The following is a 14,513-nucleotide window of genomic DNA, read 5'->3' as shown; positions in this document are numbered from 1 at the left end:
ACAAGTAATACTTATATACACAGTTAAGAGTCAGCCGTTATTACTACATGATCATCTAGACAACAATACCAGTACATTAGAAACTACACAAAACACGATCAATGACATGCAAGTGCATTTTATCCACTGATGTATGTTAATTCGGTTAAAATTCCTCTTCCAGCAAAAGCACTCTGATGTTATTGTAACTACATAAAATAGATTACATATGAGACATTACAAATGAAAGAGTACATTATGAGAGCTTCAACTGTAAATGCAGTACAGATAAGTTATAAAAAAAAATTGTAAATTCTTCTCAAAAGAGTCAAGATGCTTAAAAGCACCCGCACTAGAGCAATAGATTAGACAGATGTCTGTGCCCATTGCATCCCACTCTTTTTTTTTTTTTTATTAATTAATTAATTATTTTTAAGATGGCATGTCAATAGTCTACCTTCTAAAAGGGATTCTAGAGACGTCTGTCTAAAGATGAAGATGAACCCTAATAATATAAAGTTTTCTTAAAACAGATTAGCAAGTTTCGCATATGATTCTAAATTCACTAGTTTTTAACCTGCAAGCCTCATTATCCTATCCTGCTCAGTACTGCCCCCTACTGAGGCGTGACAGTTCAACAAAATATGCCAACATATCCTTCTCTCCGCACCTATTTTATTGGTGAAATTCAACAAGAACGTCAACATGAATGATTCAGCGAATGGCCGAGAGAAATGGAACTCACTGGAATGTTATGGTCCTTCCTTCCTTTGTGAGACGATGCAACGTGAGCCAGGTACTGGATGACTTTTTTGGTATTTTCTGTCTTTCCAGCACCTGATTCCCCTCTGCAAGAGAAAAATCCAATCAAAAGCAAACATATCATTAGAATAATAAAATACCCAAATAAAATAAAACACAACAGATTGGGTAGATATGCAAGCACATTTGCATTCTACAAGCTAAATTAAGCATCAGGCTGCATCCTGTATCGCAGGTCTGCTAGCTCTGCTGTTTGTTTTTACAGCTGCAGCTCCTTTCAGCGGCTTGGACTCTGACTGAGGAGGATTTGGTCTATAGTGCTTGTACATTACACAATGAGTTTTATTAAGCAGCCTAAACATTAAAGGGGTCATATAATGCTACATGCACTTTTACAAGTTGTTTGAACTGAAATGTGTGTTGGCAGTGTGTACACAACCACCCTAGGACGATAAAAATCCACCCAGTGTTTTTTTTTTTTATCTACTAAAATCTTTACCCCTTTCTCAAATCGAGCCATTCTTAGATGCCTGTCTGTGTGACGTCACACGTATGAAGGCCACTCCCACGATAGTTTGATTGACAGTAGCATTTTAGCACAGACTGCACTGGTGTCTTACCTTAGCTCCGCCCTGAGTGAGCTGTCATCACCGCCGGAACAGATGTAGACAAGAATGACTCCTAAGCGATTGAGGTGTTTTGTTGTTGATGTAATAATGAACATAGCAGTAGTCATTTACTCCCATCATCTGAGCCGCTGAAGAGGATTAGGTTTGGTTCTGAAGGGAATGCGCCCTCTATCTACCTAAATGCGTCTATGTTCGCACAAATCTTTCGTGATCCAGATTCACCTCCAGAAGAAGTGAGTACAGGGTTTTTTTAAATGAATCTTTGCAAATCGCTTTTCCAAATAATGCACTAATTAGCAAGTTTTACGATGAATCAAGTAAACAGTCCCTCAGAGAGCGGCTCGGAAGAGAGGCGGGGTAATCAGAGCTCATTAACATTTAAAGGAGAATGACACAATACTGCTTGCTCTGAAAAGAGCAGTTTCTGACAGGGTAAAAAGGTGTTTTTTTTTAACCTACCAATGAGAAATTTTAACCAAACTATGTTACAGACTTTTCATTAAGACCCTAAAGAATAATATCAACTTGTGGAAAATGGGCATTATATGACCCCTTTAAAAGTCTTTTATAATATTAGCAGGGCTTGACATTAACACCCGCCAACCCGCCAAATGCAGGTGGATTTCAGCTGTGACGGGTAACACAGTCACTCCCACCAGCCACTCTGGCGGGTTGAATTTTATACACATAACAGAGCTGGACATTAACGCTTGTCTGGGACAAGTAGCCTAGATTTTTTTTTTAAAGGGGCAAGTGAAAGAAAAGTATTTTACTTGCCCGACCGGACAACTAATCTGATTAAAACATCTAATTGCAATTTCAGCGAGAATGGTTCTGATTTTATTACATTTAGTGTAGACGGCGATTGATAATGGATAATCAGTAACAACAAGGTCGCGCCAGTTGAAGCTCACGCAGCCTGTCAAAACAATCAAATCAAAACAAATGAATGCAATTTTTTATATTTATAACATACAGCCTAGTTAAGCAACATGATACGACCAAGAGAGGGAAGTTCCCTGAAAATTTATACAAGAGTTAAAATGAGTAGTTAATATACATTTTAGTTCAATATTTGAATTTGAATTTATTGAAAGGACATATGGTCAACGTTGACTGTTTTTGCTCCATTTGGTTAATGACAATAAGTTCCAAACAAAGATCACAGCAGAACAGTCACACATGTCTGAGCAACACACAGCAGTGTTTTGTTTCTGAATGATTTGCATTTTTGAATTTTGAATCATTTGAGTCAATGATTCAGTGATCCACAGTGAGGCACTTGCTTCATTCTTGAATGAATCAGCCATCTGAATGAATCGTTTGAAGGCATGCTTCAATGACTCATTAAGACCATCACTTACTGCCACCTACTGGCGGTTTACTTTTATGGTAGCCTATCTTAGCATTTTTTTAGCAAAAATTATTTCCCGACTGAGAAAATGCACTTGAACTCAAGTCGAAAAGCTCTAATAATACAAGTCCAACAAATATTTGTAGTAACGCGAGCGTGCTGTTTTCACATTCAGACTTAAAAGCACAACTCAGGGAAATGAGAGCATCCGAGGAGCACGTGAATGCAGAAATTAAACATGCTCTGACGGCAGCAGGTAGCCTTCCATTAACTAGCTAAGCTAAACATGCTTAAATTAAAATGCCTAAAGCTAAAATTCTCTTGTATTCACGTTTTTAAACCCGTTGTCCAACAAAAGAGAACATTATAACCTTTTTAGTCCACAACACCAGTTAAATGCTTCCTTTTGTGATCTGACGTTGCTTCTTGTCACAGAATGAGGCAGAAAATATGTTCCATAGGCTACTAATACATCGATTAGCAATGGATTATAAATATACTTTTATTATGAAAATACCAGAGATGGCTTGAATAACACAGATAAAATATACATTGTCATAGTCGAGTGTTTATTGTATTTGTTTTATCATTCAAAATGTTTATACCTTGTTTACTCAGTTAAAGGGATAGCAATGCCTTTGTCCATTTGTCCATATGGGATTTCCTGGAGCTTCATGAGGGTTAAGGCTAGAAGGGATACGTATGGCGCTACTGGGCATGCGCACATCAATACAGCGTAATTTTTGCCACACTGTACAACAATAATTACTGTTTTTTCATTCTTGTAAGTGGTAGGTTTAGTGTTGGGGTAGGTGTAGACGTTAATAAAACACAATCTAATAGGTAGAAAATTTACTTCATTGTTCATTTCCGGTCGGAGCTGTATCCCTTCTAGCCACAACCCTTCATGAGTTCCGCTACTTCTGTGACTGGATATGTGGATTTTTTTTTCTAGGGCGCCCTCTGGTGTCCAGTATGAATGAAAAAGACATCATGTGTTTAGTGCTAATGGCCAATCCAATTGGTCATTTTTTATTTATTTTTATGATTTTTTCATAAGTATCGGTTCAGGCACCGATACCATTTTAAAAGTATCGATTTGGCACCGGTATCGAAAAATACCCAACCCTAATGCTAAATGGCTAATAAATTTGAAAAACCACTAGCCACAGTGGCCGATGAGCAAAAAAGTTAATGTCAAGCCCTGAATATTACCGACATGCATAGTGTTTTAATGACTTTTTATAACACAATGATATGAATGCAAGAAATGCAGTTCTTCACAGGTCTGATTCAAACATTCTTCTCTCCAATCTGCCCATAAATGGAAAAAAAACTTTATAAAAGGCGGCCAAAGTTTTTCCACAAAGGCCTGAGAAGTCATTCACTTAACATTGGCTTCAATCAATAAAATATAACAGCAAAATCTAACGCAAATGGGTGAATCACACAAAAACCTATATACTATGTGTGTGTATGTATGCATGCATGCATGTATATATATACACACACACATCACTGAAAAATGACCCTGATCATTGCTACTTATTTATCTAAGATAAAACACTTAACTTATGAAGAGTATTTTATGAGAACCTCAAATGCACATACAATACAGGTATGCTGTAACAAAATGAATTGTAAAGCACTATATACATTGACATTACGAACAGCTCAAAATAAAAGTCTATCAATAAAGTTAAGACCCTTAAAAGCACCCCAGCTACAGCAACAGATGATTAGTAGGGCTGGGTATCGAGTTCGATACTTTTTAGGCACCGACCGAATTGCCTCGATATCATCGAGTATTGAAAAACGTTTTGTTGTTCGGTACCAAATTTCGATACCTAAGGGGTTAATCTCATCAGCGTCAGTGAGGCAATGAGCCTGCAGCACTAAGTGTGTTCGACTAGAAGCGATGTGGTGCAGATCGATCAGTGTTTGACATCCGCGAGAGCGACTCGAAAAAGGTATGGAGCAGTCTGCTCTCTATAACGCGCGGTTTTGTTTACTACACACAGACTGAAGCGCGTGTGACGCTCGCAGTGATTTCAGCGTCTGCCGTCTCACTAAATGATGACATAAACACATGAACAACATCTCCAGAACTGCTCTGAGAGTCACTTCATGAGCATTTTACCGTTTGATTTGAGTAAAACTAGCATCACATCATATACACACAGAACTGTAAAGGTATTCACTTCAACTTGGAAGACACTGCGGCAGAAATACATTGTTAAGCAGAATGTACATACTGTTACTACTAGGCTACTATTAAAATTATTCAAACTTTATTTTTTAAAGTAATGATCACACAACATTTCTTCCATGTTTTAATTTTAATAGTAAACCCCCTTTGTTTGGCAAAATAAATACATTAAAAGATTGAAAATCAAAGTTTAAGATAAATTAAATTGTTTTATGCCTTCATTTGAAAACCAGAACACAAAACATTTCATAAGGCTATTTTAAGAATAGATTTAAATAAACTAAGTTTTTATGCATTCAAATAATTAGACATACTACACCAGAATTTAATAACAATAAAACACCCACTTATGTGGATAAAGATTTTCATACCTAGATTAAATGAATAAAAAAATGATGATTCTGTCTGAGCTATGCGTTTTAAAACGAACACGCACTAGTGTAAATGTAGCCTAACAGATGTGTAAACTGAAAACTATTTGAACTTTATTAAAATTATTTGCACTGATTTATTGTGTTGGATATATTTTGTTCCTTTGTGCAGCGTCTCGGGAGATGAGGCTTTGAGTCTGTATAAATGTCAACAAGCTGAGTTGAGATAAGCTTTTTTTTTTTAGATAATGTAATCTTGTTAAAACTGATTTCATAAAATTGGTATCGGAAAAAGTATCGTTCAGGAACCGGTATCGAACTCAAGGTATTGGTATCGATATCGAAAATTTTTCAACAATACCCAGCCCTAATGATTAGACTGACATCTTTGCCAAATGCATTGCATCCCACTGTTTATTGAGTTTAAGATGTCATGGAAACAGCCCATCTTCTAAAAGCATCTCTTAAAACTCCTGCATTTTATTCCATTCTGAAAAAAGAAAATATCCTCATGTTGCTAAAAACTAGCAAGACGTATGCGTTGGAATCTACTAGAAGATTCTGTACAACACTAAAGGATTTCATGCTCCAAAAAGGATAATAAAAAGCATAATAAAAGTACTCTGTATGATTGTACACTATATTCTCTTCTTCTGAAGCATAAATCGTCTTCATTCATTTATAAGCTGGTAAGTGCGAGATTCCTTAACCCTGCATTCTAGCTACATAGACGTATGTCTTCACAGTGGGGGTGCAGAATGGCATGTGCTGCAGTGGTATCAACAGGTCAGAAGGGGTCGACTTTGAGAGAGGATGATAAAACCCACTCTCATAACCTCTTACAGTGCCACAAAGACATGAGAGAGGCTGTTTACTTATTTACAATGTGCAAAGACAATAACTCAGGCTTAATGCATCAAAAGCTCAAATTTCTATGGATGAATTCTTACAGGCTGACTAGAAATATTTGCTGTGGGTCTGACTCACACGGTGAATGCTCTACATGCCGAACAGCTGCAGCTACTGATATTTAATACCACAATGATACATGACTCATGTTTTCAGGCATAGCTGTACATGTATGATTCCAAAAAAGCCCATTCCTGTGCAGCACTGGGGACGTGACATCACTTCCATCAGCCCCGACTGATTGACGTAACCTGTAACTGCTGAATAGAGATGACCTAATGGTTACTCACGTGCAAAGAATTGATTGGTCCTCACGGTCTGCAAAAAAGGAGACAGAGAGAGAGAAAAAAAAAAAAAAATGGGTCAGCATTTTCAGTTCAGTTCACCTGAGCCTTTAATTCAAATCAATCCACTTTGACATTTAAAAGAACCTAAAACAGCAAAAGACAATCATTTCACCACAAAGTGGTTTATCAAATACAAACAACACATGTACACACATGCAACACTTGCAATCTTGCAAAAGAAACTAAAAACCTATTTTATGGTTTATTCCTACCCAATTATTATTACAATCTGCTGTCATATTTGTATATCAACACTCAACACTGCATATGACTATTCTGTCTTTTCAACAGATGGAAAGTTTTCGTGAAAGAAAACAGCAGGGAGAAAGATGGCTCAGTTAAAATGAAAATGAGTGCCAACTGAAAATGCTGTGTTGGCCTAAAATGCAAGCCAGAAAACATCTGCAAAACTCGTTATGTCACATCGTGTCTATCTTCAAAGTAGTAGTATTCCCACTCATCTGTAAATCTCACTTCATAAACAGGTTGGTCTTTCACAAAACGGAATGATTTCACAACTTTGAAAGTGAAGGTTTTATAGGAAAATTCTAAAGCAAGCAAAATGGTTCCACAGTGATACTAAACCTCTGCAAGAGGAAGATAGGGGACATCATGTGACTACTTATTTGAGGATGGGATTAAAAAGGCTTTTAACAGCACATATCATATTTCTCATATGATACGGATTGCCATTTTATTGATATTGATGTTTTAGCTTCAATGCGACCAAAACTCTGCCCTACTTCTTAATTTCAATTCCCAGGCAACATTTAAATGTCAACTCAGGTTTATGCCAGAGACACTTGCGTGAACATTATCCTATGCACGCGAAAGCCTCTGACATGCTTTAAGAGCACTGATCTCTGTAACATCAGCTCACTTTAATCAAACACTGGTGCATACGGACTGTAGGCAATTGGGTTTGAGTATTAAGAGACTATGGCCAAGACTGGCCACAGTGTCAGGACACACTGGGCTCAGGTCATGCCCAGAGAAAGAACAATCTGAATGGAAACAGATCAGCAGATTTAATGTACTACTTAATGTCCTGCAGCCTCCTCCTCATACAAGACATATGATTGAATAAGCTCATAAAGTAAACGACTTCCTCCGCATTGTACAGCAGTTACAAAACCACATACACCGTACTCGTCAAGCTTTTTGTGCGTCACACTGGAGTATGTATTCATTTGTATTACAGCATAACTCTCTGCATCCTCTTCCAAAGAGTTGTGATTCACTTGAATACATTTTCTGTAAACCAGGGGCGAACGAACACCCACCCACCCTGGGAGCTCTTCCAAGTGATCATTTGGGTGGTGTCTCAGTTCCCAAATCTGGAGCTGCAGAATGTTGCTAATGATGTAGATAAATAACTTCATGTCACTGTTAAACTGTTGCTCTTGCAGTATCAGATAGCTGCTGAGAACAGGCCATCCTTGAAACGCCAGGCATCTGTGTTTGTCCGGTGGAACCAAGAAGCACTAGATAAGATAAACCTGGCCAACCCAACCCAAAAATGGTGGCCACAGATGTCTTCTCTTTTCAGGAGCAAGTCACTGCTTTAAAATGTTTGTGCAGACTTTTTCTTAAAGGGGTCATATAATGGTACATGCACTTTTACAAGTTGATTGTACTGAAATGTGTGTTAGCAGTGCCTGTACACAACCATCATAAAATGATAAAAATCCATGAAGTGTTTTTTTTTTAATCTCCTTATTTGTTTTACCCTGTCTCAAATCAAGCCGTTCGACCGTGTGACGTCACACGGTCGGACGCCCCTCCCACGATGGTTGATTGACAGCAGTGTTTCAACACAGACCCGCCCTTGCTCGTGAGCGAGCTGTCAATCATAGTCCGCGCGTCATTGTTGATATACGCTGGAGCTGTCTATGAGCAGAATGGCGTCTAAGCGATTGTGGTGTTCTGTTCTCGGGTGCAATAATGAACACAGCAGTCATTTTGATGTTCCTAAGTCCGAACCGCTGAAGACACAGTGGCTGAGTTTTGCTTTTGAAGGGAATATTCCCCACGAGCAACGTCAATGTTTTCATGTTTGCGCGAATCATTTTTCACCAGACTGCTTTATAAATGAAGGTCAGTATAAAGCTGGTTTTGCTAAGAAGCTGCTCCTGAAAAAAGAATCGGTACTAACTATTCGTGTTCCTGCTGAAACTCCAGAAGAAGTGAGTGTAACATTTAATTAACCTTTATATTAATCTTTGCAAATCGCTAGCACGCTTCACGATGTATGTGGCTAATGTTTACATTCAGGGTACATGCATGTTTTCTATTTACAACGTTCTCAATATAATTAATAATCCCACGTTTATAATGAACAAAACGTTACGGTTGCACAGTATCCTCAGAGACTTCCGCTGCCATTCTTCAAAATATACCCTCAACTGTTGTCAAGGCAACACTCCACGTGTGTTGTGTCAAAAACGCCCCACAGAACAGAGGGGCGGGGTGAGCAAAGCTCACTAGCATTTAAAAACACACGCACTAAAACGGTGTGCTGAACAGAGAGCTGTTTTTGACCAGGTAAAATGAGTGTTTTCTTACAATACTAATGAGAATTTTTAATTAAAGTATATTACAAACTTTCAATTTAGACCCTAAAGAATCATATTAGCTTGTACAAAAATGGCATTATATGACCCCTTTAAACCAAGCATGACATTTTGGCATGTAACTCATTCAGCACTGTTTGTTCTACACTTGATTTACTTTAGATCAAGATTTATATGACTATTTGTTCTTGTACCTACAGTGTGAAAAGGCATATTCACACAGCGCAAAATTCAACGACCAAAGGAAATAAAGTTGCTCTTTTATTTTACACTGTATTGGGAGCTTTGTTAGCTTTGTTGCATGTCTCGGTGTGAAGAGATTGCAGGAAATCGATCCAAGATCTTTGTTAAAATAAAATACCAGCAGTGCTTTTGAAGCACTGCTTGTAGACTGATCACTGCCCCACCAAAGCAGTCAGAATTGTGATAGTTTTATACATAATTTAGCATCCTCAGAGGATTTGTGGAGAAGATTCATCAAGCTCCTAAAAAGTAGTGAGGTCATTTAAAATGCCACAACCAATTTGCTTCCTTCTTTTAGGCATAGAAAGGAGTCAGTCCTGCAGTCCTCTAATGAGACACAGGGGCAACTGACTAAGTTCACCTATGGGAACAGAGGATGCCTGAAGATAAAATAGTGCTGACTGCTTTCCTGTTCTGGCAGCAGGAGGTCAGGGCTGTCTGGGACGAAGAGGATCTACAGCTGTGCACATCCTCAGTATGGGGTTTCCTCCACCTGGACTCACTAAAAGTCTAACACTCCAGAACCCACCCTCATATAAGAGGCCGAACATGTAACAGAATATGGGAAAGAATGATAATGCCATAAAAGGAAGCATGTAACAACTGTTAGAACATCTTTTGTTTAAAAGCTAGATAGCAGAAAACACAAGGACTCAATAACTCAACATGTCCTCACGCATGAATCAACAGGAACAGAATGTTGGATTGATGTCGTCATAAGCAGAGCTATGAAACATGCCATATTCAAAGACAAAGTTTTAGATAAAAGGTTCAGGGCTCAGGTTACAAGAACTGGAAGCAGTTCCAGGGTGGAGATGCTTCCTTTTGTGTGGCGTACATCAACCTCTGTGAACATTCATGACACTATCCGTCTCGGATACAGAGAGACAGATATGGCAGCCAAGGATTCTGAAGAATGGCCTCTCCTATCAGCACAGCTGCAGAAAAGGGAAGCATATAATCAAGTGAAGAGAGGGCTCTTGACTTCTTTTCACTGCATCCTTTGTCAAGGCCTTAGCAACTCTTCTCTGAATAACGAACAGCTGATTACAGAGATTCCAGCATAATTCAGGCACAGCCGTAAGAACGTGTAGAAATAATTAAAAATGAAACAGAGCTCCTAAACAAGTATTCAAAGAGAACTAATAACCCGTTATCTTTGTAATATGACAAGGCTTGGTCAGCAGATCATACCTCGCATACTTCCTGTTTCATTTAATTCACCCATTGATTAGCTCCAAACCTGCTCTGGAAGATGTGCAGGCCACGATTCCAGTGTAATTAAATGTTTTTGACCCAAATTTTTCCAAAAAAAAAAAGAAAGTATGTGACAGCAAACTTAAGAAAAGAGACAAACTTATTGAGTATAGATATCTCTAAACTTCATAAGCCATGAAAAGCACAAATATTGTTGTTTTTTTCTTCTTCATACATATCCAGACACAAATGACTAAAAAACTAATTCCATACTGCATAGAAACATGCAAAAAAAAATTTTTTAAATGATATTTGATTCGACTAACATCTTTTGAATAACTACCAGTCTCCACACAAATGATCATCATTAATAGTAAATAAATAAATAGTTTGTCCTTCAAATACTTTTACTCCGCAAGATGCCTTAAATTTAAAGTGGGAATAAAGACATGTATAATTTTACAAAACATTTCTGTTTCAATTGAATCTTCTGTTGTACTTTTGAACTCTATTAATTTTCAAAATTAATAAGAATTGTTTCTCATTAAAGAAAAATCACCAAATCAGCCATTTAGAATAATTGCTTAAAATTCAGCTTTTATAAATGATATCTATAGACAGGTCAAATCAATTATCAGACTCTCTCTAGTTAAAATCATGGTAGTCTGGTAGTCTGGAGGACCACTGGGAGCTTCAACTTCAAGTTCTCACTCCGCACCCCTCAGCTGGCCCACCCTACCCCACCCCCCTCTACTAGATTAACCTACGACAGGACACATTCCTCACATACCAAACCACATCGCTGCCAGACACCAGAGAGAGGAGGCTGGACACAGACACAAAGGAAAAGCCTTCCAATGCTAGGGCTAGTCACTTTCACCTCAGTAACATGGGATGCACAAACATTCATTACACTTTCTTATGTGCATGTGCCAACGCTAGTAAAACTCTGTGCTGCTGGACTCAACACATACAATTCCTCGCTTTGCTACAGTTTCTAACAAATACAGTTTATTGCAAAATATCATGGCTGAACTGAAATGTGGCACTGTTTTTGGAAACTGCACATAGTATGTAAAAATTTGTCATGCACAGGAACAACTGCAGTTGACATAACAAAAGGCAATTCCAACAAATAAAATAATTTGTGCCTGTTTTTGCTCAAGCAGGAATGAGGTCAACACATCAGAAAATGGTTCTGATGCTGAGATTTGATCCGTTATAAAAAAAGAACTGTGCCTCCTATCAAAACATAAACAACATCTACCACAGCTGAAAGAAATGACTGTGATACTGAATGCCAAAAGGGCTGCCAATAATTTAATCTAGAGCAGCATAAGGGTAGGAAAATATTTTAATAATGCATCAATTTATAATACGTGGTGATGATGGTTCTAAATTTGAATTTGCAATGAGTCCATGTTTACATACTGATCAGACAATCAAGCCTTTTTCACCCCTCATGGTGATGCAGAAAGGCAGTGAAGTGCAAAGTAAATAAAGTCTGTCAGAACGACTTCTCAGGAAGATGATACAATACTGAACGATAACAGAAGACAGAAGGTATGGCATTCTAGCCCTGAATGGCTAAAAGTGTACCTGGCCTAATGCAAAGAAAAGTATTCTTATAATAAACAATCCATCATCGACTAAGGACGGACAATGTGTCAAAAAATAAAAATGTTAGGGATTCTTTACTATAAACTCATAACAGTTAATGTTCTTAGAAGAAATAAAATTCAAGATAGATCTGAAGTCCACCAATATTTTAAAAATGCAAATTTTGGTAAATATTATTCCACTCATTTCTGTTGTGCTTGGAGTCACTCCAAATGTCTATCTGATACTTTGTTAAAGGGGTCATCGGATGCCCATTTTCCACAAGTTGATATGATTCTTTATGGTCTTAATGAAAAGTCTATAACATACTTGACTCAATTGTAGCATAAAAAACACTTTTTTTTTGCCTGTCAAAATCAGCTCAGTTTTCAGTAAGCCATTCTAGTCCATGTCGCTTTAAATGCTAATGAGCTCTGCTCCCCTTTCTTCTGTGGAGTGACGAGCAGACTGTAAACTTCAGCCACGAAACTGAAAGATTCATAAAAAAGCCTTATACTCGCTTCTTCTGTAGGTGAGGCAGGATCACGAATAGTCTTGCATAGGGATGTGCGCTACGACTAATTTGACTGTTGTTTAAACGGAAGTTTTGTATCCGACTAATCGACTAGTCTAAAAGCTAGAACCCCCCCAAAAAATGGCAAAAAAAAAAAAAAAACTGTGCCTGTATAACAGCCTACACTTGAAATCCTTAATCTTTGCATCACACTGTCAAATCCCTCAATGAAATCTGCTAAAAATAGGTCACGATTATGCCGTATGCTTGCCTCACGTTATCATCATTTAATTTTTCGGCGGTTGTTAAACTTAAAATAATGAAGAGCATACACTCAACATAAACCAGTGCATAGCTTATTTATTCAGATCAGCTGGAGCAATGCAGACATGGAAAATCGATCAATAGACTGACAGAATTCTTCATTTTCATATAACGTTAGCCAACATATTAAAACAAGTCAAAAACAATAGGAAAGTTTATCAATATCCACATCGACCGTCACAATTACCCACCGCCCCCTGCCATCAGCTCCCGCGTCTCAGCGCGACTTTAGCACAATATTTAGCAACTTTCAGATTCTTTCAGCGGATTTTTTCAATAAACTGTACATATTGACAAACCTAACGACTTTTTTGAAAAAACCTTAGCTTTCATTCAGTTGGAAGATGTCGCCAGTGCTGCCCCACGAGAGCGAGGTCTGACTTTCCCGGCGCAGTGTCGCCTCTCTCAGCAGACTCGCCAATAAATGGAGTACAAAACAGCGTTTCCAAGCACCTGTCGCTTACTGACTGTTTGGACTTTTAAATTTGAATGTAACTCGTCTGTTAAAATGCTCAGTTTGTTTCTTTTTTCGTGAGGGGGTTTGGCGTCACGGCATCTTTGTTTCCAAGCGGAACATTAAAGAACACAACACGCGTCTTCCGGAAATCCTGTATAATTCAACCAATCCGATGACGACTTCGAAACTCCTGAAGTGTTTCCACTTTTGTGTGCCATATGCATCAGACATTTAGCCAACAGTCCGTGGGCATGAAGTCTGAGGCTGAGACTAGATCACAAATGATTCGCGCGAAGATCGGGGATCGGTGCATTCCCTTCAAAACGAAAGTAACGTTAATCCTCTGTGTCTTCAGCGGCTCAGATGTCTGGAGTAAATGACAACTGCTATATTCATTATTACATCCAACAACAAAACACCTCAATCGCTTAATCGGAGACATTCTTGTCTTTCCCTGCACCGGAGTCGACACAATGGTGGACAGCTCTCAGCTCACTCAGGGGCAGGTCTAAGGTAAGACGGCCTTGTCAATCAACTATCGTGGAAGCTGCCTGTGCAGAACTACATCATTCTGACAGGAATCTCAGAACATTTGAGAAAGGGGATTTTAAAATAGGGATTTAAAAAAAAAAAACACTGGGTGAATTTTTATCATTATAAGATGGATGTGTACACACATACGTCCAACACACATTTATGTTCAAACAATTTGTAAAGTGAATTTTGCATCTGATGACCCCTTTAAAATAGGGATGCAACGATACTATTTTTTCAGAACAGATCCGATCCCGAAAATTCTGAGTATCTGCCAATACCGATCCAATCCAATACCAGCGCAGTTTAAAAAAAAAAAGAAAAAGAAAAAAATCAATGTAGAATTTCTTTACTTCTGTGTTGACCTGATCGGCACTCTTTTGTGTGTTAAACACAATCTACAACATATAGACAACGTCATTTTACTACATATAGACAACTTAATTTTAATGAAAAAATATATAATCATAATCTATGACAAAAATACTATAAACTAGGTTAGTGGATAATTC

The 14,513-nt window shown here is 38.0% G+C and overlaps 1 protein-coding gene across 2 annotated transcripts in view; it reads right to left on the bottom strand.

The window, feature by feature from the left end:
- myh10 (myosin, heavy chain 10, non-muscle) overlaps window positions 1-14,513 on the bottom strand; it is a 63,539-nt gene that overhangs the window by 29,223 nt on the left and 19,803 nt on the right. For both annotated transcript variants that reach the window (XM_058777911.1, XM_058777912.1), the window contains exons 4-5: window positions 6,504-6,531; window positions 725-827 (exon numbers count right to left, since the gene is read on the bottom strand). In XM_058777911.1, the coding sequence (XP_058633894.1) occupies window positions 725-827; window positions 6,504-6,531 (131 nt within the window). The remainder of the gene's footprint in view (window positions 1-724; window positions 828-6,503; window positions 6,532-14,513) is intronic.

This window comes from Onychostoma macrolepis, chromosome 06 (assembly GCF_012432095.1).
Source record: "Onychostoma macrolepis isolate SWU-2019 chromosome 06, ASM1243209v1, whole genome shotgun sequence".
Taxonomy (NCBI): domain Eukaryota; kingdom Metazoa; phylum Chordata; class Actinopteri; order Cypriniformes; family Cyprinidae; genus Onychostoma; species Onychostoma macrolepis.
Note: the sequence above shows the minus strand (reverse complement) of the source record. Positions and strands in the feature narration are given on the sequence as shown.